Source organism: Tiliqua scincoides, chromosome 3, assembly GCF_035046505.1.
Source record: "Tiliqua scincoides isolate rTilSci1 chromosome 3, rTilSci1.hap2, whole genome shotgun sequence".
Classification (NCBI taxonomy): Eukaryota; Metazoa; Chordata; class Lepidosauria; order Squamata; family Scincidae; genus Tiliqua; species Tiliqua scincoides.
In genome coordinates this window covers 178,628,026-178,655,910 of record NC_089823.1, presented here as the reverse complement: position 1 = coordinate 178,655,910, position 27,885 = coordinate 178,628,026, and the positions used below count along the sequence as shown (strand labels likewise).

Genomic DNA, 27,885 nt, shown 5'->3' with positions numbered 1-27,885 from the left:
ATGGCTTTAGAGAAAGAGTTAAGTTCTAACAAGTAGACATAAATCTTGTCTGTTGACTCAGGGCTTATTACTGACCAGACCATGTTCATTATTTTTGTCTTGCATTACAGTTGATTAAACATCAATGGTCATCTGAAAGCAACAGAATGATAACAGAATCACAGAATACTAGAGTTATAAGGAACCTTGGAGGTCATCTAGTCCAACCCGCTAATAGCAACCCTGACAGATGGCCACCCAACCTCTGCTTGGAAAGTTCTAATGAGGGAGAGTCCATAGCTGCATGAGGCAGGCCCATCCAGTGCTGACTAGCTCTTACGGTTAGGAAAGCTACTGGAGAAACATGCTATGCTGGCCTGAATAGAGATAGTTCTCCCCTTGCCAAATATAAGAGAACCACCACTTAAAGTGTGACTCCTAGCCCAGTCATTTGAATAATTGAAACTGGGAACCTTAACTAAGCCAGCTGCAGGGAGCCAGCTGCTATTTTGTAGGTTCTGATAAATTCTATCCACTTGAAACACAGAAAAAAGTAATTAACTGACCTATAAGTCTACAAGAAAGAACATCCCACTGATACTATATGGTATTGATAGAGACTTTGCAAGGTGGTTGTGCTATATTGGGATTGGCAGAACATTTCTTGTATGTGAATGCATTTGTGTATATCAATACCAACATGTTTTTAAATTAATTTGCAGCCACCTGTTCTTAAAAAAATGTCTCACTTAGGCTGTCTGGTATTTGGGAGTGAAAGTCTGGAACAACCTCTGACCTTGATCCAAACAGCTTGTACAAATCTTTCGTTGGAACTAGGAATAGATATGTACTTGGGCATTAACTGTGCTGCTCATGAACTCATGGATTATGTAAGTTTTATTTTCAATATCTGAAGTTTTGCCACCCTTTTCTTTGCCAATATCTCTTCCCTTTTCCCCCAATAGGGGTCTGTTGAGTGTGTGGACATGGAATGAAGGCGAAGCATATCATTCATTAAAAACAAAACAAAAAACTCCTTGGGTAGTACTGCACTGTGTCCAGCACATTCATATTTGAGTCATATCCTTGCTGATTAAAAAGAAAACTGGTTAGCTTCAAATTTGCTAGTAGTATTATCTTGTCTTTTTTTTTTTTAATTCCAGTCAAAGGGAAAATATGAAATAATATGTGGTACACATAAGAACCCAGATGAAATGGTGGATGTATATGAGGACTTGATTCATAAATTTCCCTATATTATAGCATTAATAGATCCATTGAGGAAAGAGGTAGGAGTTGCTTTTTTCTGTTTATGTGTAAGTTATTGAACAAGATCCAAAAATAAAAGAAACACTTAAAGATGTTTAAACTTTGGGAATAATAGATTTTAAACATAATATGTTTAATCCTATGCTTACCTGGCACTGTGCACTGTGCTGTAATGGCCACTGCTTTATCCTGTGGAACCAGAGCAGCAGCTGGAGGTCTCCTTAGGGTAAGGGAACACTGGGAACAACAGAACCCCTGCAGCTCCTATGCGAAATCGCTGCTACAGATTCAAGTAGCCCGTATTGGGATTTCAGACATCAGAGTGGGGATAGGATCTATCGGCAGCCTCAGCTGTCAGCCTGCCAGCTGCCCTTCCCTGCTCTGACTCTCTTCTGGGCCAACCTTGCCCATCTAGGACTTAGAAACTGACTTAAGAGAGGAGGTTATGCTCCACCCTGGAGCTATGTTACAGTAATGCAGATTTGATGTTGGCAGCCAGCTCTGAATCTTACCCTTTAGCATTATATGGCGCATATATATCCTTTCTGTCACTGGCCCTGAACAGTGAGAGATGACCAGTACATGAACTAGAGCTTTCACTCACATCGAGGAAGGGCCATAGTTTTCTGATGCTGTGTAGAGGAAGAAGTGACATGATTTGGCCAAAATCTGGACATGGGGAATGAAGGAAAGAGAGCATTCAAAGATATAATCAAGGCTTCAAGCCTGCTCAGCAGGGTAAATAATGACAGTGAATGAAGGAAGTGTGCTAGGAGAGGGCAGACATGTCAGATAGTTGCAGATGCAAGATCGGTTGGAGGGACAAAGTTGTGGAGTAGAGTGGTAGGACTGAGGTGGTATAGTGGCACCCAAATGGCCACCAATGTATCCTGTGAGGCCAAGGAAGCTGCTGGAGGTCTCCTCAGGGTAAGGGAACTGATCGGTTCCCTTACCCTGTGTCAAGTATGGCTGGCTCCAATAGATCTACTTGGATCTGTGTGGGTCCTTGAGCTGGCGCAGAACCGAAGAAACCTGTATTGGGCTTTGCGGCTCTGAAGGGGAATATAATCCAGCAGCAGCCTCTGCCACTGTCCCTGCCCCCCTCCTGGGCTTGATTTGCCTGCCTGCTGGCCTTCCCTCTGCCCAGTTCCACCCCTTCCTGCCTTCCCTTCACTCTCCTCCAGGTCTCAAAAGCATCCCCGCTTCTTAGCAGGTATGCTCACTGCCAACGGTCCTCCTGGGCATCCTTCAGCACAGAGACCCGGCACAAACTGGCGCTGGCCTCTCTTATGGCACTGGGTCTCTTCTGCTGGTGGGAAAGTGCCTTACAACACTTCTGTGATGCCCAGCGCCGGTGTTGCGGTGTTGTGCCAGGGTTGGGCTGCTAAAGTATAGTCAAACAAGAATGATCAACTGCTATAGAGAGGTATTAACAAACATATTACAAAGGATGAAATACTCTGAAGCTTTTCTCTAGTAGACTTGTAATTTTCCTTTTAAAAAGTGTGAAATTAAAATCTGAGCAGTGGATGTATCTGTGATTCAGTTCTGTTAAACCCAACAGACCAGTTTTTAAAACTAAACAGAAAAATGCTTTCATTATAGAACTTCATTATAGTTCTATAGTATTCTTTATTATAGAACATTAAGGGCGCAATCCTAACCAACTTTCCAGCACCGAGGTAAGGATAATGCAACTCCGAGGTAGGGGAACAAACATTGTTTTACCTTGAGGAGGCCTCTGTGACTGCCCCCCAACTGCAGGTTACAGCACATGCCCCACCGGCACAGCTATGCCAGTGCTGGAAAGTTGATTAGGATTGTGCCCTAAGTGCCTAATTTTTGAATTTACTTTTAAAATCTGTATTTTCTATGAAGAGTATTCTAGCGTTTTTTTAAAAGTCATGGCAGTGTCTTCCTTTGCTCACTGGTATCAGTCTTTGAATTCTTGTTTATTTTGCTCTCTATATAGGACAGATCACAATGGACTGTTTTATGTAATATTCTCGGGTCAAAATGTCATCTTCTTGCAGAAGATTCATGCAGAAATGTGTCTAAACTTATAGAGGATAAAAACAAAAATGGACCAAAATGTAGTGGTCTCATTCTAAAATACAATAACGAAATGACAATTTCTGACCTTCTAGAAATGACCCAGTTTTTACATGGTGAGTAGAGAAAAGAATTTTAAAATGCACTACATATAGTGTATAGATTTGACTATACAATCTGAAAAAGTATTAACAATTTTTATTTAAACACAGTAATTGAGAATGTCAGAATGGCTTATTAGACAAATGGACTTTCATCATGGCTTTACAATATAGAGGCTCATGTTCCCCAAAAATTGAACTGAATTCTTAGAATATAGTTCAGATCAAAACGTTGTATATAGAGCCTGGGGGATAGGGCGTATTTCTCATAGCATTGGTTTCTGTAATAAAATGACCATGGAAATATTCAAGTCTTCAAATTGTAAGAGAGCCACTGAAATAAATGAATAGCAAGCTTCAGAAGTTCACTTACACCAGCTGGAGGAGTGTTTCTATCTACAAAGAAAAGCCAATTTCTCTGCAAGAGAAAAAGTCTAGAATTAAATATCTCAAAGCCTAACCTTTTGTCGGGAATATGCTGCTAAATGATCAGCTCAGCCTATAGTAGTTTGAGGAACGAATGGAGGCAATTGCTACTTTTGCTGTTTATAGAGAAAGGCCACAATGTGGCACAGAATAAGGGGGTTTAAGCTAATTTCTATCAGTGTGCTTAAATGCATGTAACTTTGTGCCCAATCCTATCCAATGTTCCAGCACCGAAGTAGCTACCATGCAACCTCCGGGGTAAGGGAACAAACATGCCCTTACTTTGAGGAGGTCTCCATGACTTTCCCTCACCATAGGATGCAGCACACACCCAGGCCAGAACAGAAGGGGGCCAGTGGGACCAGCTGACCTGGGCCTATGATTTTGAGTTAAGGGGCATCCTTTAGCAGTAAATATTAAAATTTGAAAGAAGATTAAAACAGATAAAATATAAAAAATGCAGATAACAGAAACCAACTCTGTGCTAAATTTAAGTGACAATTCATGGAAAAATTTTGATGAGATGTTTGGTGTTAAATATTTGACTGTTTCTACTTTTGATGATATTTATGAATTGGGTGTTGGATGATCGGAAGGTCCTTAAGTGTGTGGAGATTCCCACGATATTAAGATGAGTTTAATACTGGTTAATGGCTTGTTGAAATGTTTAGTAGAAAACAATACTCTAATTCATTGGTTCCCAGACTGGTGGGTCATGACCTATCAGCCTGGGAAACACTTGCTAATGCCCCTTTAAGGGCAGAGGGAAGGCAGCAATGCAATTCCCAGGATTGCACTGCTGTTGGGGACCAGAGGGGGTTTTCTACTTACTTGCAGCCAGCACTGCAGTCCTGGGGGGCCTGTGTGTGCGTGGGGAGTCCTCTGCAGGGCTGTGTGCCTACAAAACTTTTAAAAAGGGCACCTCTGGTTTTTCCAATGAAGTGCAGCATGCGTCAGTCAAAATTGGTGTGCCAGCCAGACAGTTTTGCTATTCGCAGGAGGCCCAGAAACTCAAGAAACCCAGCTCAAAAGGATGCTACTAAATGATCAGCTCAGCCTATAGCAGTTTGAGTAACAAATGGAGGCAATTACTACTTTTGCTGTTTATAGAGAAAGACCACAATGTGCAACAGAATAAGGTGGTTTAAGGGGGTTCTATTTCTTTTATTCTGTTCTATTACTTGTAAGTATATCATATACCACATGTACATGTACATATCCATATAAAAATCATATGTATTTAGCATTGATTACAAAAAACATACATAAGAACAGCCCCACTGGATCAGGCCATAGGCCCATCTAGTCCAGCCTCCTGTATCTCACAGCGGCCCACCAAATGCCCCAGAGAGCACACCAGATAACAAGAGACCTCATCCTGGTGCCCTCCCTTGCATCTGGCATTCTGACATAACCCATTTCTAAAATCAGGAGGTTGCGCATACACATCATGGCTTGTACCCTGTAATGGATTTTTCCTCCAGAAACTTGTCCAATCCCCTTTTAAAGGCGTCCAGGCTAGACGCCATCACCACATCCTGTGGCAAGGAGTTCCACACACCAACCACACGCTGAGTAAAGAAATATTTTCTTTTGTCTGTTCTAACTCTCCCATCACTACTTTTCAAAAGTACTTGAAAAGTACAGTTTGAAATGGAGCCTACATTTCCCATCTGGCTGGGCCTGTATCCAGCTCTACATGGCCCTGCACAAACTCACTGGCATGGCTGCATCAGTGTTGGAAAGTTTTATAGGACTGGGCCATTAGTCTTTTAGGATTGTGGCCAAATTATTGATTAAAGTGAGAAATGGTCCTTTTCAGATGTTCCCTCTGCATGCAGAGAAAATGTATGCTGGCTATCTGGAGTGTGCTGATAAGCCCACTCACCCCTGTTCCAGAGCCCTGCCCCAATGTTTGTCTCCAGCAACATGTTTGTTGCTGCAGTTTGTCTGCAGGGAAAGATCCTCCCTGTGACTTGGGATGCTAGATGCCCAGTGCCCCTAATCATGGGAAGGATATCTCCCTCTGGAGAGCACTTCTCACTGCAAATGAATGTTCTCAACATGGAGAGCGGATTGGGGGGACGAAATGGGCCTAGGGCAGGGCTTTTCAAACTGGGGCGTCACGATACCCCAACCAGAGAGTCCTGGCCACTTTCCCCTTAAAGGGTGGGGGCAGGGGGGAGGCAGCACACTGGGATGCACTCACCAGTCCCTGCACCAGCCTGTCGGAGGTGTGGAGAGTCCTGCGCGAGTGTCTGCAGGGCTCCCCGCAGCTTAAAAAGTGAAAGCGGAGCGATCATGTTCCACTTCCGGTTTTGCGGAGGCGGGGCACGATCGCTGCACCCGACTGGCTGCTGCAGGGACTGGTGAGTGCATCCCAGTTGCTGCAGCCCTCTTAGTGATGCAATCCTGGGGATCACATCACTGCCTCCCCCCTGCCCCCGCAAGAACTTACTGCAGTTCAAACTCCCAGAGTTTGAAAACCACTGGCCTAGGGCACAAGATGGCAATGGACTCACCAGCTTTCTATAAAACATGAAGAATCTCCATGCTTACAGAACATTTGCTTAGGGCTAAAAATACCAAGTAATAGATACATGCAAATTTACTATTTTTTCATAGAAGACAAGGAGTCCTTTGGCAGGGTACAAATGAATAAAGAATAATGGGGGGAAAATAACCCCTTTTCCATCCTGTATAGGTTTGAGGCATATTTCCGTATTAGGAAGCCCAGATGGAGAGTCTTCTGATGATAGTCTTGTGGATTTGGTAAGTACTGAAAGGTGCTCAATTGTTCAAATACTACATTTTATCTTGAACTGGTCCATAGCAGAAATGTTGCTTGTAGCTGAAAGACATATAATCTTTTAGGAAATTGGTTTTTTCAAGAAAGTCACCTTTTAAGGAGAGTTAATCTTTGAACTTTAAGGGGCAAGGGAAGCACCTTGAAAATATGTATTGTCTTTTGCTGACATTTTAAGGAAAAGGTAAGTAAATTATTCAAAACATAGAGCAGTAACATTAATTTTGGAAAGCAGAGCTTAATGGACTCAGGCTGGTTCCTTTCTGATAAAGTATAATTATAGAGGAGTGATCACTAAAATATAGTCAAGTTAAAAACCAATGTGTGAAATGCAGCCCTCCCTTGTTTCTTTTTTCCTAAGCCTGCACCACCCCTTCACTCTGTTGTTTTGTCAATGAAATACACAATTCTTCCTGAGGCTGTAGAAGTTTCCTCAGATCCTGTTCTCCAACTCTCTTCTTTTGCAGAATTTAATTCTGATAGTATGAGGGGGAATAGAATTCGTCATGCACCACTACATAAGAACATAAGAACAGCCCCACTGGATCAGGCCATAGGCCCATCTAGTCCAGCTTCCTGTATCTCACAGCGGCCCACCAAATGCCCCAGGGAGCACACCAGATAACAAGAGACCTGCATCCTGGTTGCATCTGGCATTCTGACATAGCCCATTTCTAAAATCAGGAGGTTGCACATACACATCATGGTTTGTAACCCGTAATTTTTCCTCCAGAAACTGGTCCAATCCCCTTTTAAAGGCATCTAGGCTGGATGCCATCACCACATCCTGTGGCAAGGAGTTCCACAGACCAACCACACACTGAGTAAAGAAATATTTTCTTTTGTCTGTCCTAACTCTCCCAACACTCAATTTTAGTGGATGTCCCCTGGTTCTGGTGTTGTGTGAGAGTCTAAAGAGCATCACTACAGCCAATCCTGCTCCCTCTTCTGTCCATCCTGCCCTGTTACTGCTTTTCCTCTGCCTCACTACAACGCCTTCCCACCTTTCACCTACCCTGCACCGTTCAGCACCTAATTTATGGGTCTGGCATGCTCTGTATCTTCTGCTAGCCAGTGTGGGCCTTAGTTCTAGTGCTGACAAATGATATGCTGTGCTTTAAGGCACTTTTGCAATGCTATGCTATGCACATGCTATGGTGGCATGTGTGCTGCTTTAGAATGGGTCATTAACCTCTTCATCCCTGGAACTCATAAATTCCACCCTAGACCAACTGACCTTTGCTTTGACTCACAGTAGCCAAGTTGTTTATTAACGTTCCATGACTGACATTTCTCATACTTTGTGTTTTCACAACTGTTCAAGTCAGAGAATCAAACTGAACCTGAACTTAGGAACTGGTTCAGAGGAGGGCTTTCCATGAACCACAACTGAACCCAAACCAAAAACTGTGCCTTGAACCACAACTGAACCCTTGCACAGAAAAAGTAGTAACCACTTCAAAATAAGTAGTTTGGTAATCAGGCACTCAGCTTTCAATTTTAGGATTGAACATGTTTTAATCTTGCTGTATATATTTTAACAATTCAAAAACTAAAATAGTTACTTCCCCATGTTATATAGTTACCCTTTTATTCATTTTATAGCACAACACTGCAAGCATACTCAATAGTATTTTACAGGAAATGTTTCGAATTTGGTTCAAAATTAGTTCAGAACATTAGAACCAATTTCTGATTTTTTAAAGTTAGGGCGCAATCCTATCCTGCGCTGGAACAGGCAAGCCAGGATGCTTGCACTGTATACAGCGCAGGATAGTGACCACATGCAGCTCAGCCAGATGCAAGGGGAAACATTTCCCCTTACCTCCAGGTAAGGGCTGCTGGCCCCTACAGCTCTCCTCGGGTGGCCCCTACGGGCTGCTGGCCCCTATGGGTCTTTTCCTCCTCTTGAGGTGGCACAAGTGCAGGGAGAGCGGAGCAGCTTGAAGCCGCTCCGTTCTCCCCGGGAACAGGGGTTGGGATCCAGCATAACTGCAGGACCCCAGCCCCACCTCCCGCTCCCCTCCTGCCCCCAGGGCTACCCATCACCTGCCCTCCCCATGCCTAGGAACATACAAACCCATCATGGCTTGTAACCTGTGTGACTGTTCCTCAACAAATCTGTCAAATTCCCTTTTAAAGGCATCTAGGCTAAATGCCATCACCAAATCCAGTAGCAAGGAGTTCCACAGTCAAATTGCATGTAGGGTAAAGAAATTTTTTTTTTTGTCTTTTCTAACTCTCCTGACACTCTGTTTTAGTGGATATGCTGGTATGGCGGTAGCCACTGGCACTGTTCTTGCCCCCCCCCTGCTGGGCATAATCTGATCCTTTCCCACCCTGTTACACCTCTTCCCCACCTCTGTACTGCCCTCCCTGCACCCTATTACTGACCCAAGGAGAGCCTATCTACTCTGGCAGGCGCAGTCTTTTGACTTGCACCAGCAGGCTGGTGCAGGTCTTTCTGCCAGCTCCATGACCTTCCGTGATTTTGTATCATGCCTTATGGCACATTTGTGAGAGCGCATGTGCTCATTCCACCAGTGCTGGGCTGGTTAGGATTGGCCTGCCTGAAAATATAAGCATAGAGTGTTTTGTACGAGGGTCGCCCAGAAAGTAATGCACCACATTTTTTTTTCTTCAATTATTTATTGAACACAATGAAACTTACACACAAGAAAGAATGATGTTTCTTCTACACTCCCTATTTTTCCACGTAATCTCCGTCCAGTTCTATGGCCTTCCTCCAGCGAGACACAAGGGCATGTATGCCCTGTCGGTACCACTCCTTGTTCTGGTCACGAAGCCATTTCTGCACTGTGCGAATCACCTCTTCGTCATCCTCAAAATGTCTTCCGCAAATGGCATCCGCAAATGGCCCAAACAAGTGGAAGTCTGAGGGAGCTAGGTCAGGGCTGTAGGGTGGATGGGGTAATACAGTCCAACCCTGTTTAGTGATGTGTTCCGAAGTCCTCAAACTTGTGTGAGGCTGAGTGTTATCATGTTGAATCAAACATTCACCTGCGTTGTTATGGCGCCGAAGTCGCTGGAAGCGCTTCTTGAGTTTGGTTAATGTCTTCACATAAGCTTCAGAATTAATGGTGCTGCCTCTTGGCATCACATCAATGAGTATGACGCCCTCACAGTCCCAAAACACAGTGATCATGACCTTACCGGCGGAAGCAGTTGCTTTGAATTTTTTCTTCTGTGGAGATTGAGGATGACGCCATTCCATCGACTGTCGTTTTGTTTTGGGCTCAAAATGGTGAACCCAGGTTTCATCACCTGTCACAATCCTGGACAAGAACGCTTCCCCCTCATCTTCAAAACGTTTCAGCAACTCAGAAGAAATGTTTTTTCTTAGAGATTTGTGGTCCACCATAAGACAGCGCGGAACCCATCGTGCACACACTTTTGAGTAATCAAGAGCACGGATGATTGCATCCACACTTCCTTTGCTGATTGACAGCTTCAGCGCCAACTGCCTAGTCGTTATGCGTTGGTCCTCACAAATGAGCACATCAGCAAGCTGTGTCTTGTCAGGTGTGACAGCCGTGGATGGCCGCCCCGAACGCTGCAAATCTTGGAGCTCTGCCAAACCGCCTTCTAATGGCCTCACGCTCTGTGCCCAGCGACTAACCATACTTCTGTCGACTGCAGATTCTCCATAAACTGTACACAAACGTTTGTGAATGTTCCCAACAGTTTCTTTCTCCGCAGTGAGAAATTCAATGACGACATGCTGCTTGTAACGTACATCACTTACAGACGCCATTTCAAAACACTGCTGCAGCTACGCTATCTGTCTGAAGAAACCAAAAATTTGTGTGCGCACTCCTGAAAATTCAGATAATGTATATCTAAAGTTTCGCATTCATACCATTACTGTAGGCTGAGAAAAAAAATGTGGTGCATTACTTTCTGGGCGACCCTCGTATGAATCATCTGGGGACCAGTTATGACCTGGGATTGCAGACATGCTTTTGCAATGTTATAAACACCAGCACACATGTTAAATGCTATACTAGACATACAGTTTTCCATCACCAAATTAGGAAAAAATTTCATTTCTTCAACTAGGGGAGTTGAAATCTGCATTTTGTTTTCTAAGGCTGTTGGACTAGGCGCCAGGTTCGTCAAGCTGGGAGGTCTTTCACGTGGAGAGAGGGTGACCAAATACAACCGCCTCTTTGCTATAGAAGAAGAACTGGCCAAGAATGGACGACTATGTAAAATGTCTTTCTTACTTTGTTTTCAGTGTTTAATGAATACGTGCACAAAGACTGAAGAAAGGGTGATTGAAATTACTCTGCAGGAGGGCAGGGGAATCAAAAGACTATAAATAAGCACTTGCAGAAAACAAGGATGACATTTGCCACAAAGTATATTGTCTTTCTAATGAGTTAACTGTTTACCTGGTTTGTTAAAATAAGACAATTTCTTTAGGAATAGGCTGCAACAGCCTTTTCAGCAGAATTAATTGGTTTGCAGGCTTTAAAGATGATGGAGAACTTTTCTCTTTACACAGAATTTTAACCCTAGGCATGTTGCAGATTATGCTGTAAATTGCAAATCATTGCTCTAATGGTATTCCATACAAAAATGCACTAAGAAATGGTTATTCACGAATTGTAATTTAAATAGCCAATATATGCCTAGTAGCAATTTTGACAATAATCCAGTGGCATCAATCAAAAGAAAAAAAAGTGTGAAGATGTTGTTTATGTAGTTTTATATTGTGTGCACTTTAATAATTATGCCACTATTCCATGAAATTTCATTGGAATTTTATCTTTGTAATCTCTTTGGATTTTACTAAACATCATGGACACAATCCTTCTCTGTGCTTTAGTGGTGCCTGCACATAAAGTGATACCCAAGGGTCATGATAGAACCCAGTTTTCCATTCTTGCTGTTTGTATGCACTCAGAAGCCCTGTTCCTAGCCATTACATGGCAATGAAAAGCCAATGTGTACTTTCCGTATCTCCATTCAATAGATCCCATTTGCTTGGTGGAGGAACATGCTTGGGAGGTACAAACAGGCTTATTGGGGGGAGGACTAAGTAGCATCCAGAGCAGGATGACCAAATACCATAACTGCAAAAGAGGATAAGGCACCCCTAGAAAAATGTAGGACATGACAAAATAAAAGCTAAAAACACTTGTATAGTAATTTCATGTGGTTAATTTAAACACTATATTACTTATTATTGAAAACCTGCTAACTGGGTAAGAGGCACTTTTTAAGTGGGTACTCTTCATTTATTTAGCAGGGGGAGAGTAACTGGCCCTCCTCACCCCAGCAGTGTCTTTTCTAGTGGCTGTCTGCTGGTGTTCTTTTGCATATTTTTAGATTGTGAGCCCTTTTGGGACAGGGAGCCATTAGTTTTTTGTTTTTCTCTGTAAACCGCTTTGTGAACTTTCCATTGAAAAGCGGTATATAAATGGTTGGTTGGCAACCTTCAGTACTGTTAAAAATACTAATATAATCCATTGAAAGAGAACATTAAAAGAGAATCCAAAAAAGAGAACATGTCCTGCAAAAAGAGGATATCTGGTCACCCTGATCCAGAGTGTAGCACTTCTGGAAGCCATCTTCCCCAACCTCCTTAGTAAAGCTTCCCACGCTGCCCTGTCACCTCTAAGGTTGGTGTCTGAAGGTAATGGCATAGGGCAGTGGTTCTCAAACTGTGGGTCGGGACCTACTTGGTGGGTGGCGATCCAATTTCTGGTGGGTTGTGAGAAGCTGGCCGCAGCCATCTTGGAAGATGGCAAAAGACCTAGGTGGCACCATTTTGGAAGTGGGCAAAGCCTGGGTGTTGCCATTTTTTTAAGCTTCCCAGCATTGAGATGTAACTAAGAGCAGCTTGCACATGTGCAAAGAAAGCAGTGTGCCACTTTTCCCCAGAAAGTGTGCTGCTGCCTTCCAGCTGGACTCCCTTCTGCACTTGGAGGCTTCTCTCGGGGGGGGGCCAGTCGTGGAGTGCAGGCTTGGATTGCAGGCAAAGAAGGACCGGGAGAGACGTGGACAAGCCAGCCAGGCTTTTCCCCACCAACCTTTGTCAGCTTGGCTGCCTTGATGGGATGGGCTGCCTCTGGTTGCAAAACAGAGCAGCCCCCCCCCCCCCGCAGCTGAACTGGGCTGGAGAGTGTAGGCAGAGACCTGAACACAGGGCTTGGGTGAGTAGAAGCAGACCCATGTGATCTCCCCTCTTGTGAGCCTGCCTTGAAAGCAGCATCGCCGCCACTGCCACCACCCCACTGCGGTCCTTTGCATCACACCCTCTCTGAAATCACCTGGAAGGCACAATCCTTTCCTGCCCTGGCTAGCATGTCCTCTCTTTATATCTTTGCTGGGGTGAGGGGGGATCCTTGGCTGCCTGGCTGCCAAGAGAGCAGCCAGGAAGGGGGGAGGAGGGAGGGCAGGCCTGGCATGTGGGGGGGGGGGAAGCACCCAGGGAGAGTGCTGCTACCCCAGCCACTTCTCTGATGTGCACCCTTCCCCTCTTCTTACTGCTCTCTTAGGCTGCAATTCTGTCTACTCTTACCTGGGAGTAAGCCCCATTGCCAATAATGGGAGTCAATTCTAAGTAGACGTGCTTAGGCTAGGGGGAGATGAGGGGAAGCGTCTCTGCTTATCTTTCTTCTGAGGGGGATACTACTGTTTTTATTTCCTTCATTTACAAAAGCTCAAGCTACTCCTTGTATTGAGGTGCATGAGTAGGGTGCACTTGTTTCTGGCTAGTGCTGAGCACAGTATCAACAACCACATCAATGTTTGTTAGTTTCAAGCGCAATGCAAGAAGTAGCTTGAGATTTTGTAAATAAAGACAGAAATAAAAACAGTAGTAAATAAATACACAAATATTTTGTTCCAGATGTTGTGTTATTTTTTGCTTGATAGCAATGGTAGCGAGGGCAGGGAGAATTGAAAGAAGCTTCTGAGCTGGAATACTGTCTCTTGTCATTTATGTTGAGTTTCTAGACAAGAACTTCCTGCCTGATGACATCACTCTGACATCACAGTGATGTCACTTCCTGTTTGATGATGTCATTTCTGGCTATGACATCATTTCCGGTGGGTCCCAGACAGATTGTCATTCTCAGAAGTGGGTCCCGGGCCGAAAAGGGTGAGAACCACTGGCATAGGGGGATGCAGAGGGGGAGGGGAGAACCTGGAAGCCAGAAGTGAATTGTGAGCAGAGCAAACCTCTGCTCATACTTCCCTGGTATTTCCATATATATATATATATATATATATATATATATATATATATATATATATATATATATATATATATATATATATATATATATATAGAGAGAGAGAGAGAGAGAGAGAGAGAGAGAGAGAGAGAGAGAGAGAGAGAGAGAGAGAGAGAGAGAGCATATAATTACATTGCAAATGACATGCTTACCTGCTGAATCATTACAGGTACAATGTAGCCAATGTTAAGCACTTACGTTCTGGGTTTCAGTGGGAAATGTTAGATGTTTCTCTGATATTGAAGTCAGTAGGATGCCAGAGTGCTTAATGCTGGTTGAATTGTGCCATTGTTGCATGTGTCATCCCCCCCCCCCATAGATATACACAAAATGTTTCTGAAGAGTTGCATAGTCTCTTGGGATTGACACATAATGGGACAGATACTAGCTCCTGTTGTGCCAACCAACGTTGTGGGTTACAAACTCAAGTTTGGTCTGTTGGGATTATTACACTCTAGAATGCTTCAGAAAAATAAGCTGAAATAAATTCTGCATTTTTTAACGGTCAACGTTTTGCCCATACATTCATTTAAAACACTCAGGTAATATATTTTTCATTTCAGGTGAAAGAGAAGAGCATGAATTTGTTGACTTTACTGAAGAAGACGATGATGAAGAGGAATTTGATTATAGTGATGCTACTGTAGGGGAAGTGCATTCTGCTATCTAGGAAGTGATGCTTCAGAGTTGGCAATTGTTGGCTCAAAACTAACCCTTTAATTCTCTTCTTAGGAGTGCACACCTTTGTCTCAAGTCTACCAAAAGGGAACAAGAGTGAGGACAAAAAACCACAAGTCCTTGGTCTTCCTTGTCTTTTGAAATACATATTTAAAACATTTGTACTCCACCTTTCTGCCACTCAGCTTCTAAGGCAGTTTAGTGGAAATTTGCCACACAAGAATACAAACTACTTGTGCTATGAGGATATGGGTATACTTTCAAGAATCTTTTGTCTTTGAAAAAAGACCATGTAGAATAATCTGTAAAGCACCTGCGAAAGGCAGGAGTTGTGCATGTTTTAAATAGCCTGGAATTCCATTAAATGGTTGTTAAAAAACATTAGTCAGTTTTAATGCGGTGCTTCACTTTGGGGTTCTCTAATCAGTGAGAGTTAGTGCCATAAAAAAAGGTGGCATTTTTAAAAGCACTATGCGGAACATCCGTTCCATTATTAGTGAAAACAGTTGGTGCATAACTCAGGCTGATTCAGGCTAATGTAGCTCTGTGTAGCAAAATACTATGGATGTTTTTAGTAAGTGATCATCTACAGATGCAAGAGCTTAGCTGAATTCATAGAACAATCCAGTGTGCAAAGGCATCCCATTCATTTCACTGTCCCTTCCTTTGTGTACAAAGGAATGTATATATAGATTGCTTTCCCTTCACTGAAATGAATAGTACAACAAGAGATCTATGTAGACCAGTGGTTCCCAAACAGGTGGGTACTTTTAAGGGAATGCCCAGAAATCAACAGCAATGTGATCATTACAATCCTACTGCTGCAAGGCAAGGGATTTTTTCCCACTTACCTGGGGGTTGCTATGGCTGTCCGGAGGGGCTGGGAAGCCTGCAAATCCCTTTGCAATCCTCCGAGCAGCTTCAAACTGGGGGGGGGGGAAGCATTTCCAGTTTTGTGACAAAAACAGGAAGTTTTTTTTTAAAAAAACAGCAGTTTGAAGTTGCCAGGAGGGCTACAGAGGGGGTCACTGGCCTCCCAGACCCTCCTGAGAGCCATTGACCCCCCAGGTGAAAAACCTTTCCCTGTCCAGCAACACACAAAGACTTACAGGGTTTTCAAAGTCAGAGTAGGTACTGATGTAGTACTGATATAGACAACTGACCTTGGCTGGGCTGGCACTCCATTACTACTACAGTTTTTCTCTTAGGTTATGTTCAGAGTAGGGACCTGCCTGGATTCCTGTTCCATATGGTGGTCACCAGGTTTGCTGAAGGCAGCACATCCCTGTGTGCACAATGAAAACTGATATTTTTCAAAGCCATGCATACTCTCACTTTGTAGCAAATAAAACACCAAATGTCACAATATCTGGGAAAAGTCAGAAACCTTTTTAATAATCAGCATTGAAAAGATAAATAATTCATATCATCATATAACAAATAATTTAACTAGAAAGAAATACTTTTAAGAAATTTTTGAATATTCTTCAGTAGTAACCATTCAAGGAAAAATACATTTAGAAATCATCATATTCAATTCAGTGTATTCAAACTGATACACGGTTTGATATCCAGTGCAAAATCAATTAATAGGAAAAGAAAACTACTGAAGTATTGATAAATAAAGCAATGGACATGTTTTCCCCATATTTGAGTTCTATGAAGCTGACTGATTTGATTCACTCTGACATTTGCTTAACAAGCATGCAAAAAAAAATCTATTTACATACAAATACCACACTTAATGATTTGCTTTTTAGGAGATAAGCACTGAACTACTACATGCAGAACCAAGGTTACAAATGGAACATTCATTCTCTAATCCTAACTACCAATCACTGTTTTATAGCGTATAAAGGTTATAGTGCATTCAAGAATGTTACCACCCAACTTCAAACAAAACATTGAACTGCATATTTCTAGTGTGTGTGTGTGTGAGAGAGAAGATCCTAATTACACTTGTATACTGTAGTAAGACAGTTGATTTTGGAAATACCACTGAAATGTAGATCTGCAGGATTTGTCATTGTCTTCTTCAGGAAAATGAGTGATGATCAAATGTGATGTGTGTGCTATTTTACTATGTGGTCAAAAGTGTCATGTTTCTACAGGCTACAAGTATTTTTCTAATGATAACAATACAATGAAATACAGGTTGAGGCTTGGTACCCATGAGGGTTCCATTCCCAGAACCCCCATGGATGCCTAAAATGGTGTTAAAGGAAATCCATTTAAAAAACAATGTCCCTTTGCTCAGTGGTTTAAAAATAGCCTTGCTTACCTTTGTAATGCAGGACAGAGCCAGCAGAGAGACAATCAGTCTCTCTCCAGGTGCTTAGAAAGGTTTCACTCCGAGGCAGCAACCCCAGAGTGCAGCTTGGGGAAAGAATGCAAAGCGGAGATAATATCACTTCTATTTTGCATTAGTTCACATGCTCAGCGGGAAGGGAGGGGTCACTTGCCTCATAGTGAGGGTGTTCTAAGTGCTGTAGAAAGAAAGAAAGAGAGAGAGAGAGAGAGAGAGATTGATTGTCTGCCCTGTTACAATGGTAAGTGAGGCTATTGTTAAAGGACTTTTCCCTTTAAATGGCCCTTCTCATCCTGTTGAGATGAAACCTCAGGTGAAAAATCTGTGGATAATTACATTACACCTGTTTTCTTGTCCTCATTTATTGTAGGAATATAGCACATAGGCTGGTTCTCAAAGTGCTTTGTCATAATGGTGAATATTTTAAAGGACATTTCCATTGGAATAAAGCAAATATGCACAGGGCTATGTGAAGGTCTATGACTGTTTTTATACATTTTTATTAGTACGCTAAAGAAACAGTCACCTACCTACACCATTATAATAATTCATATTAGGACTGAAATCACATCATAAGGTGAGATTCACTTTGCACAGGGTAAAATGGTCTAGAGGTATAGTCTTCCTAGGTTATGGAGAGTACTGAATTGGATGCATCCTTTATGGAGGTGAGGCAGAAAAACAACTGTGGGGTGCAGCTCACTTGACTAAAAGTTAATTAGGAACAAGTTTTTTTTGTTGGGAAAACTTGATTTGATTCAGAAAGATCTAGAAATTATACTTTTACATATGACAACTGCAGCAAGAATATTCTACACTAAGTGCTAGAAGCTTTCAGAGATACCTTCAGTTGAAGAATGGTGGGTAAAGATATTGGACCTTGCTGAAATGGATACACTTATGACTTTAAGAAGTCAGTAAAGAATTTTATGAACAACTGGAAATCATTCATGGACTTCCTGAGCAAGAAGGAGAAAATGGGTCAAATGAATTATGAATTCAATGAGTAGATAATGGATATACAGAAAATTTGTTTTCTTTGTTTTTGAAAATGCATTTTAGAATAATTAATAGAATGTTTAAGATACAATACCTAGTATGCTACATGATTATGAAGCGTATCAAAGAATTTAGAACTCTGCATTTGCCACACAACGTTCAATATCTGTTTTTTATTTTTTTTATTTCTAATTTTTTGAGTTTGTATTTGTTAATTTTTGGTATTTTAAAATAAAATTATAATAAAAAATTAGGAGCAAGTTTGAAAGTGAAAATCTTTAAGTGATGTAGGTAGCAGAAATGCTTAACGTATGTGAATATTTCAGTAGTGTAAGATCCCAGAATGATATCTGAGAAGGGGAGGGGGAGTATGAAATGTGCTGTTACCGGATCCTAAACCTGTTCCTAGACAGCCCAGGGCAGCTCCAGGCTACTCAGATTTGCACCACCTCCTGAGGTGACGCAGATCCAAGTAGCCCCATTGGGACTGCAGTGGCTCTCCCTGGGGTAAGGGGAAAAGTTTCCCCTTGCCCCTGGATGAGCTTCTTGCTGCCTGCAACTTGTGCTAGATACAGCACAGGCCCACTGGCCTGCCTGTTCCAGCACAAGTTAGGATTGGGCTGAAAATGTCAGAGGCTAGAAATCTCAGTCTGTTCAAGGAAAAGTATGGCTCTCAATTATGAGTTGAAAGGTTACAGTGTACATATTCATAATGCATCAAAATGTGGATCAATAATGCATTAAAAATGGATCAAAATGGAACATAATGGATAAAAAATAGATCAAAACTCACACAGCACCAGAAATGGGACAAACACTAAGAATGAGTGTTGGGAGAGTTAGAACAAAAGAAAATATTTCTTTACCTGGTGTGTAGTTAGTCTGTGGAACGCCTTGCCACAGGATGTGGTGATGACATCTGGCCTAGATGTCTTTAAAAGGGAACTGGACAAATTTCTGGAGGAAAAGTCCATCACAAGGCATGATGGGTATGTGCAACCTCCTGATTTAAGAAGTAGGCTATCTCAGAATGTCAGATGCAAGGGAGTGGTGTCATCATGCAGGTATCTTGTTGTCTTGAAGTTTCTGGTGGGTCACTATGAGATGCAGGAAGCTGGACTAGATGGGCCTTTGGCCTGATCCAGTGGGGCTCTTCTTATGTAACTGGGCTGCTTGATATCTGACTAGATTTAATAGCGACAGACCTCATTTCTCTTTGGCTATGAAAGCATGGGTTGATATTTTCAGGCTTTGGAATAACTTTAGCTACTGATCCTTCCAACAGAAAAGCAAGCTTTGTCAAGAGGGTATAAAGAATATGCCAAGATACAAACAATGATCAAGTTAGTGCTATGTTACATTTTTGTAAATATCTACGTACAGATCATATGGATAAGGATATAATAGCCCATATATAACTTGTGCCACCAAGTTCTACTTCTGTGGATATATTCCACTGGAAACTTTTCCTGTTCAAGTTCCTTTGAAATGAATGGGAAAATGCATAAGAGAACACCACAGCTCTTGTTCAGCTCCCATTAATTAATTAGGGTTGCAGCATTTATGGCCCTATACTCCATAGTCAATGTGCGAAGGCATTTATGACAGTGGAACACAGTTCTGTTGTAAAATAGGTTGTGATGACACACACAGTGTGTTGCTGGTGGCCATTTTAAGAGCACTGCCCTAAATGGCAGTAGTGCAGAAGGCCCACTACCAGACCCAGAAAGGAAAGTCAGATGGCAGCAGGAGAGCCAGGGTGGTGTAGTGGTTTGGGAGGTGGACTTAGTCCTGGATGATCCAGGTTCAAATCCCCCCTCAGCCACAAAGCTTCCTGGGTGACCTTGGGCCAGTCACTTTCTCTCAGCCTCACCTACCTCACAGGGTTGTTGTGAGGACAAGAAAGAGGGGAAGAGCAGCTGTGTAAACCGCCCTGAGCTCTTTGGGGGAAGGGCGGTATAAAAATGTGAAAAAAATAAGAATAAAAAAAGGTGGGAGGACAGGGAGAGGAAGAAGCAGAATGGGGAGGGGACAAGGCAAGGAGGAGGTCAGACTGAGGCCAGGAAGGGGGCAGTTTTGGTGGTAGCGACACCGCCAATATCCTATCTCCCTTCCCAGCCCTGATCCACCTTCCTGGGTCCACTTGGACTTGCGCCAGCAAAATACCTGGTGCAAATCCAAGTAGACCCAGCAGGACAGTGTGGGCTTGCCCCGGGCAAGGCAACAAAAGTCTCTTACTCAGTGGAAACCTTTAGAGCCTGAAACATCCCTATGGGATGCATCTTGATGGTATCCTTACAACAACTCTGTAAGATGAGTATTACTATGCCTATATTGCTGGGTAGCTGAGGCTAAGAGGGAGTGGCCTACCTGAGACCATCTGGCGAGTTCATGAAGGAGGGGAGATCTGAACTGGAAAAATTCCTGGTTTGCAGCTCAGTCTCTTAGCCTTGATACTACACCTGCTCTCAAAGGAGATTCTGAAATAAACAATGGGGGCAGATGTTTCTGAGAAAAGGTATTCTTCGTCTTTTATTTTTTCTCACAGAGTGAATGCCTCTTATAAAATGGTGGTCTCCAATACTCATATATCGAAAAACCCCACCTTCTGCTTGTGCTTGAGCTGGGGTGACACACTTTATTCTTGCTGATTTCCCTCTATCTCTCCGGACTCCTGCACCCTTGAAAACCTGGAGGTGGAGGACTATGTGGTGCATGGGTTTATGATAGGTGCAGGGGGTTCAAAAGGTAAAGGAGAATTGGCATAAATTGAGCCCTCCTCTTGTGCATGTGCTGGATAGGAAAGTATGCTTTTTCCTGAAGAATGTTTGCTTTTCTATGTGTAGATATAATTAAGTAATCAATTAAAATACATACAATTAATCTGACTAACAATGTTTACCCAGAGGTCAGTTCCAATAACTTGAATGAGCCTTACTGCTTACGAAATGTCTTTCGGCATGCAGTCAAAGATTTCTTTAATCAGGCGATAGCCCAAGTTTTCATGAATTTTGCCAAGAAATCCTCAGTAGGTTGTGTTCGGTGTCTACAAAAAGTGATTTGTGGTTGCATTTATCAGTGGTAGGAGCCAAAGTGCACAGAGAGTGCCTTTCTGGGAATACCTAATTAAGGCTGAATCTATCCTTTCAATCTGTTTCAGCAGGCTTTGGGTCATATCCCAAACAAGGCATTATTACAAAATAATATCAAAATAAATTTTGATATTTTGCATAATTTAAGAAACAAACATAAATAGATTAGGGAAAAAAAATCCCAACCCTGTCTATAAACAGGAGGAAGAGACTCAAAGTGAGACTTTGGATTGCGTACAATTATACAGTCTACTAATGCGCCTATTGAAAATGCATACAAAAGGCTGTTTCAGTAAACTATCATAGAATACATTAAAGTATATAGCCCTTTCCAAAAAAACAAAACAACTGACACTCACTGAAATCAACTTTGGAAAGTCAACACCTTTTAGCACATCAATTAGCAGTGAGAGCTGTCTGTCTCTTTCGTTTTCCCAACACTAGTGTCTTTATGAATGTGTTGTTCTTTTTCTTCCATCATCTTGTCTTTGTCAAGATGTTCAGGCATTTGATCTTTGGTGTTCCCTGGATCCAATACTACCATGGACTCTGCCTGCTTTTCTGTGCCAGCAGCTTTATTTTTAAGCACCACATCGCTTGGAGACCTAGAAGGCAGAACATGTTTTAAAAAAATGCCTAAGTATATAAATGACACATTGTGTTTGCAAATCCTTTAGTGCTAAGAGCAGCAGCAGCAAAATTATTATAGGCGTCAGGATTAGCATGTGATCACAAGCAAGCATGATGAAAATGAGTGAAACCTCATTACACAAAATTGTAGCCTAATTTCACAGATTAGGAATAACTTTCTGGTAGAGTCACCTGTCTGAAAGGAGTGGATTCATCCCCGAGTCAGTTGTCGGAGGGTCTCAATCTTTCATTATGAACAGCATGTAAGAGCAAGTATACGGAAAAGGATAAGGAATGGCAGTGCTTCTGCCTTTCATTTACTAATACCCTAATCCTATTTGTGGGATATAAATCATGATCCACTATCACATCCTGCTTGCCAGGCCCCTGGCACAGTAGGCAACCTGCAGAGATCCACCCAGTACAAAGGCAGGAAGCCATGCACAGGCAACAGCAGCCTGAAGAACGTCTTCCGTCACCTTTAAGTTGGCAGTGGGGCACATCAGGGTGAGGATTAGGCTGGTCTGGGGGTGGATCTTGGTGGCAGCTGCACATGCTGGATACCTTCCCAGACTGGATCAGCCCCCAGGAGCTTTTCAGACTTACACCAGCAAAAGAACTGGCCACTGGGGACCAGGCAGCCTACAGAGAGGTAAATAAAAATGCAGCAGTGGTTGGTCAGGTGCCCAACACTAGAGAAAACAGGTCAAGTGCCCCCATTTCCAGGCAGGGTCTTTTCCATCTGCCCCAGTGTTGAGAGATGGTGGATTTTGGAGCTCTCCCCCTCAAGTCTGATATAACAACAACAACAACAACAACAACAGTATTTATATACCGCTTTTCAACAAAAAGTTCACAAAGCGGTTTACAGAGAAAATCAAACATCTAATGGCTCCCTGTCCCAAAAGGGCTCACAATCTAAAAAGATGCAACACCAGCAGACAGCCACTAGAAAAGACACTGCTGGGGTGAGGTGGGCCAGTTACTCTCCCCCTGCTAAATAAAAGAGGAGCACCCACTTGAAAAGTGCCTCTTAACCAGTTAGCAGGGGTGATATCTTAATCTTCCCCAAATATCTGGTACTGCTCCTTCCTCAAGCCTTCGTAATTCTTTCCTGAGATATTTTTTTTTAAATAGAAGTAATTTGAAGGAGGAAAAGAAAACCAATATGGTGCTGGCTTCCTTCCCCCATGGCAACTCAGAAGCCCATGTTCTTTTTTTCTCCTTTTTATTTGCAGGACTGGACTCTTGGCTTCATTGCAGCAACTCCCAAGATGAATGGGCACCCAGCTGAAACCCCATCAGCAATGTTCTCTAATTCTGTATCAGTAGCAGATGTGGTTTAGCTATGGGGTCATAGCTACAAGGAGTGTCATGCAGAGCTCTTGTACTTCATCATTTATCATTACACAACTATCAGTGAAAGTATCAAAAAGAGTTTGCATTGGTATAGCTTAGCCTATTTCTGAGAATGCATTATGTCACATTTATAAATATCATGTGTTACAAATTTATAAACGCTGACATTCTACATTACAGTGGTTGCACCTACACGACTATGGACATGCAGTTTCCATGTGTCATCAAGGCCTTAATTCACCAACTGTTCCACTTTAGTCAAAGAACCAAGTAAAGATGATTTGGCAATCCTGACTACAGGGTATAAAAGCACATTGTGGCTATCAATTTATAGTGGCTACTATAAATACTGATATAAAAACAAAAACCAGTTGAATCTTTGGGAGAAGCAAATTAATGTGATGGGTCCAACTATTATGGAACCAGCTCAGGCAACTGTCTGGAAAGAAAGGTTACCCGATGAAGCGAAGTGCAGTAGAAATGGTGTGATTTTATTGGCTTAGATTGATAGGAAAGCAATAAAATCCTGCCTTTTTTGTGAAGATAGGCCTGACTACAGAAATGCCATACAAGGAGAATTTTATCTTCCAGGTCTGAATGTCTTCAACTAGAAATGGCTATTTTACAATAGCAGACCACTGTTTGCCTTCTGTGATTGTCACAGTTCAAATTATATGCACTACTGTCACATCTAACACTGGATGTTTGAGGCTAATTAGTTCAGAAATTGGCCCTGACTGATCCAGTTAGCAATTCAGTTCAGTAAGTGTTCAAACCCGTGAGAGGGGGGAAAAAGCAATTTTATGCAAATTTTGCCTAGCACTCAGACTTAATTTTTTCCCTGAAAAATGGAAGAGGAAATATTTTGAACATGACAGCAAATGAAACTTTGGAAGCAGCATTACGACAAAGGAGTTATTTTAGAAAATGGTACCTCTGAAAAGCTGATTGCCCCAACACTATAAAATGGTCAAAGCCATAAATGCCAAGGTCCTTTTTATTTCACTTTGGAGGTAACTCTCTTTCCAATCTCAACAGCTGAACTATTTAACACAATCTGGTGAATCAGAGTATAATTCTTCCGTGGGCTCTCCGCAGGGGGCCTGCATTAGTGGATGGCAGCTATCCAACGGCTGATGCACAGCCAAATAGCGAGAAGACTGTTTCGTTTTCAATAAAAATGGGTAACACAGCAATCATATTTATCACCTTCAAGGATGGCAAAAATGGGAGATTAAATCTGTCAATAATATACAGTTTAACAGCAAAAATCCAGTGATTAAGTTGTTGTCTGTTCCAGCGCAAAATAACACATTGCTGCTCACAGTTCATTTGGTGCTTTCCCTCCACCACAAGTCCTGTGTGTGTGTGTTTTTTTTAAACACAACTGCTGCTATCTGTAATGCAGTGTCATTGTTAAAATCATAAAATCTGTCACAGAGGTTTATTGGTGACTTGCTGCATTGTATCCCGAACTGAGATTTGGCATGGTAACATCAGAGTACAAGCCAGAATTTGGAATTCTATACAATCCACCCAAGACTCACTGCAATGAATTCAATTCATTCACTGAATGTCTCGCAGCCAATGACGTTTTAAGCAAAAGTAGAGGATATAAAAAGAAGCAGAAGATGGTGAGGTGCCATCCATCCTTCATTCTCCTCTGAATACTCTCAGTAATGTTTGTCCAACTTAACTGTTCTGCTCTGAAGTAAGGGTCAGGTCAAATTAAAAACCATTTAAAAAGCTATCTGCACAATCATTTTTTTTTTTACAGTAAAGTAGTGAGATGAATGGACACACAAACTGTCTTTCACTTCATGGCACTGTATGAATGATCACACTGGCATTTTCTGAGTTCTAAATCAACTTCTGTGGAATGGCATTTAATTATTTTTGTTGACAGATACATAAAGTGATGGAGAGTGCTTACTTCTAGCTCTCTACAAGCTTGCCATTGAGAACATTACTCGGGAAGTCAATATGTAAATTAATAGTTGTGCACATACCTATTGAAAACAAAGGCAAACATTTCTGTAGAGGTATCCTGGATTTACATAATAGTAGCATTGCATCCACATTTTCAACAGCAGCTAAATGCTGTAAGAACATAAGAAGAGCCCCACTGGATCAGCAAAAGGCTCATCTAGTCCAGCTTCCTGTATCTCACAGTGGCCCACCAAATGCTTCAGGGAGCACACAAGACAACAAGAGACCTGCATCCTGTTGGCACTCCCTTGCACCTGGCATTCTGAGATAGCCTTTTAATCTATAGGTTGAAAGCTAAATACAGATTTAACAAGATAAACAGTAATACACCTCAGTATTACTGAGTAAGCTCATATATTCATTCTAGTAATAATTTATGTCACTTGGAAGACTTTCTATCCTTCATAAAATAAAAGTGCTTTTTATATATTAGAAAGATAACACAAACCATTAACAACACAACACTCAAAATGCAAGTTCTTGTTATGGGTCACCTATTAACAATTCTCATGTGGAGAAAAGCATGATGCCAACAGTAAAACCTAAGATGTCTGACCTTGGATTCTGGGGACTTTTTGTCATTTCTGGGGGCCAATTCACACATCTTGAGAAAATCCATCTATTTGAGCACTTCTCTGCCTGTTTTCAAATGGAGAAGTATGTAGACCCTCTTCCCCCATGGTTAGTTCAAAACAGCCACTAGAGAGGTCTGCAGACTTTCCTTCTTTGGGACATGTGGAAAGGTGGACAGAAATAGGAACCACCACTATCAGTTCCATATACCAAACTATCCCCTGCTATAAGCATCTACGTTTTCAAAAGCAACAGTACCTCACTCACTGTATCAGGAGCTTCTCTGCTTACCCAGAGCGCAGATGTTACCACGATAAATGGAATAATGGTGCCTTCAAAGGGCTTGCATTTGCTGCCTCTGCCTAGAGCAGGAGGTGTGAGACAGAAGCTTCTCTATCTTGTGGAAGGTTGTGGTAAAGCAGCCTGGTAGGCCTCTCCAGCTGCTGCCACCTCTACTGGCCACTGAGGAAAAAGAATCTGCTTCCCCTTTAGATTTCAGAGAGTTTTGAATACCTGCATCCCCTCATTAAGAGAACATCATCTCAGCTGGTATGAATTGCCAGTCCTATCAATGGTCAATAACAAATCATTAACTGTAACAGGCTCCTGGGTAACTCAAATGACTTGTCCAAACGCCACATGTGAGGACGTCACCCCCCCATCTCTGTCTTGCCGAGACAGAAATTGTATGTAGCATACTGCCACACCTGGAGTATCTTAGACTTCCATTTTAAGAAACGGTCTCCTAAAGTTTTCTTATAAATGCTGTATAACATATACTAAAGAGTGTTGAGACAATACTGAGACTACACACTTTAAGTCACATTAGGCTATATGCATCATAATGTTGCATGTCCCTTTTTTAGGGTTTCTATTTTTAAAAGAAGATTCTCAGCTTCCAGAACATTCTGTCGTTCTTTCCCAGTTATTGTTCCAACTTAATTGCCCATGTACAAGCTCCACATGGAAAACCTTTGTAGTTGTGTCTCTCTGAGGCTGAGCTGTTTCCTGCAGTGTCAGTAGACAATTCAGTGATGCTAAGATTACAGCTGAGGGAAGGAGAGAAAATCCTTTAATTATATAAAATCATCAGATTAAGCCTTACCCTCTATGTGGCTTGTTCTGTTAACTGAGTCCTCTGCTACATGAAAATGTTTACTAAGTGCTGAAAATGCACTAAGGAGAAAAGGGGAGAAAGTAAGATGCACCTTTCCCTTCACTGTATATACATCTCACGAACCTTGGGAATTTGATTGTTTTCAAACCAAATTAAATATCACTTGATTTCTCAGAAGAAACTGCTAAATGAGACTCTTACTGTGTTAAATACTTGTGGAGAAAACTGAATGAGGTGGCAATTTTTGTGCTTGCTCACAGTTTAGCCTCCATGCACCCACACTGTCCTTGGTTTGTCCTAATCCACTTCTTCTGCAAGTTGGGGGGCCACACTGAAGCTGGGTTCAGAGGTATGCCAGTCTTTAATGCTTTCAAATTCTAATCTCTTAATTGTGTCAACCAACCTCTTGCAAAGCTTATTTTAAACTGCAAAGCAAAATTTTGTGCATGTTCAACCTAAAGTAAAGCCAGCAAAGTAATTATTTAAGATTTATCAGAACATCTATTACATTAAGAAACAAAGAATGATGTGAAGACAAAATGAGGGAAAGAACCATGTACACACCCTGAGCTCCTTGGAGGAAGGGTGGTATAAAAGTGTGAAAAACAAAATAAATGTTAGAATTGCCTCCAACCTGCAGAGGAACAAAACTGAAGATAAAAGTCTAAGGAAAAATGTGGCTGCTTGAAGGCTCAGTTGTAAGTAAGCACAATGTGCAAGACTGTGAATGTGTTGTCTACTCACATGGTGTCTTAATTAAGGTAGGTGCCTTAACTCTTCCTTTAAGTTGAAGCGTTATTTTAATCTTTCAATTGTCAAAACAGTGCAAAAAGATGACAATTTTGGTCAGATGCTTGAAGATATTGTCATAACAAGCAACTACTAGATAAATGGACCTTAGAAAGATCAGGGAATGACAGGATAAACCATTTGTTCACACCTGTTGTTTACAAAGCAGCAAACAGTTTCTGTCTCACTAGTTCAGTAAAGAAGCAGACTTAATTGGCTGTCACAACCTGAGGTTGAGAGAGAGAGCAATTCCCCTCCTTCCTTCTTCTCTTTGGAAAGAGAGATTTCTCCAAATGTAGGTGCCATAAAATGATGTCCAAGCACCACACGGCCATTCCGATTTTCTCTCTTACAAGATCAGTTAATTCTAAATTAACAGAACTTCAGATTGCATATCAAATTTTGGAAGGCGTTATCCAAATTACTATTATAATACTATTATAAATTGTA

General features: G+C 41.9%; 2 protein-coding genes across 2 annotated transcripts in view; one reads left to right on the top strand and one right to left on the bottom strand.

Moving 5' to 3' along the window:
• The window catches only part of ENO4 (enolase 4), a 40,998-nt gene extending 26,203 nt beyond the window's left edge, over positions 1 to 14,795 (top strand). The window contains exons 9-14 of the mRNA XM_066621455.1: positions 702 to 869; positions 1,143 to 1,268; positions 3,221 to 3,416; positions 6,532 to 6,599; positions 10,745 to 10,862; positions 14,465 to 14,795. Coding sequence (XP_066477552.1) covers positions 702 to 869; positions 1,143 to 1,268; positions 3,221 to 3,416; positions 6,532 to 6,599; positions 10,745 to 10,862; positions 14,465 to 14,571 — 783 coding nt within the window. The 3' untranslated portion in view covers positions 14,572 to 14,795. The remainder of the gene's footprint in view (positions 1 to 701; positions 870 to 1,142; positions 1,269 to 3,220; positions 3,417 to 6,531; positions 6,600 to 10,744; positions 10,863 to 14,464) is intronic.
• A 1,187-nt stretch (positions 14,796 to 15,982) lies between these two features.
• SHTN1 (shootin 1) overlaps positions 15,983 to 27,885 on the bottom strand; it is a 65,993-nt gene continuing 54,090 nt past the window's right edge. Inside the window, exon 14 of the mRNA XM_066620157.1 lies at positions 15,983 to 21,583. Coding sequence (XP_066476254.1) covers positions 21,379 to 21,583 — 205 coding nt within the window. The 3' untranslated portion in view covers positions 15,983 to 21,378. The remainder of the gene's footprint in view (positions 21,584 to 27,885) is intronic.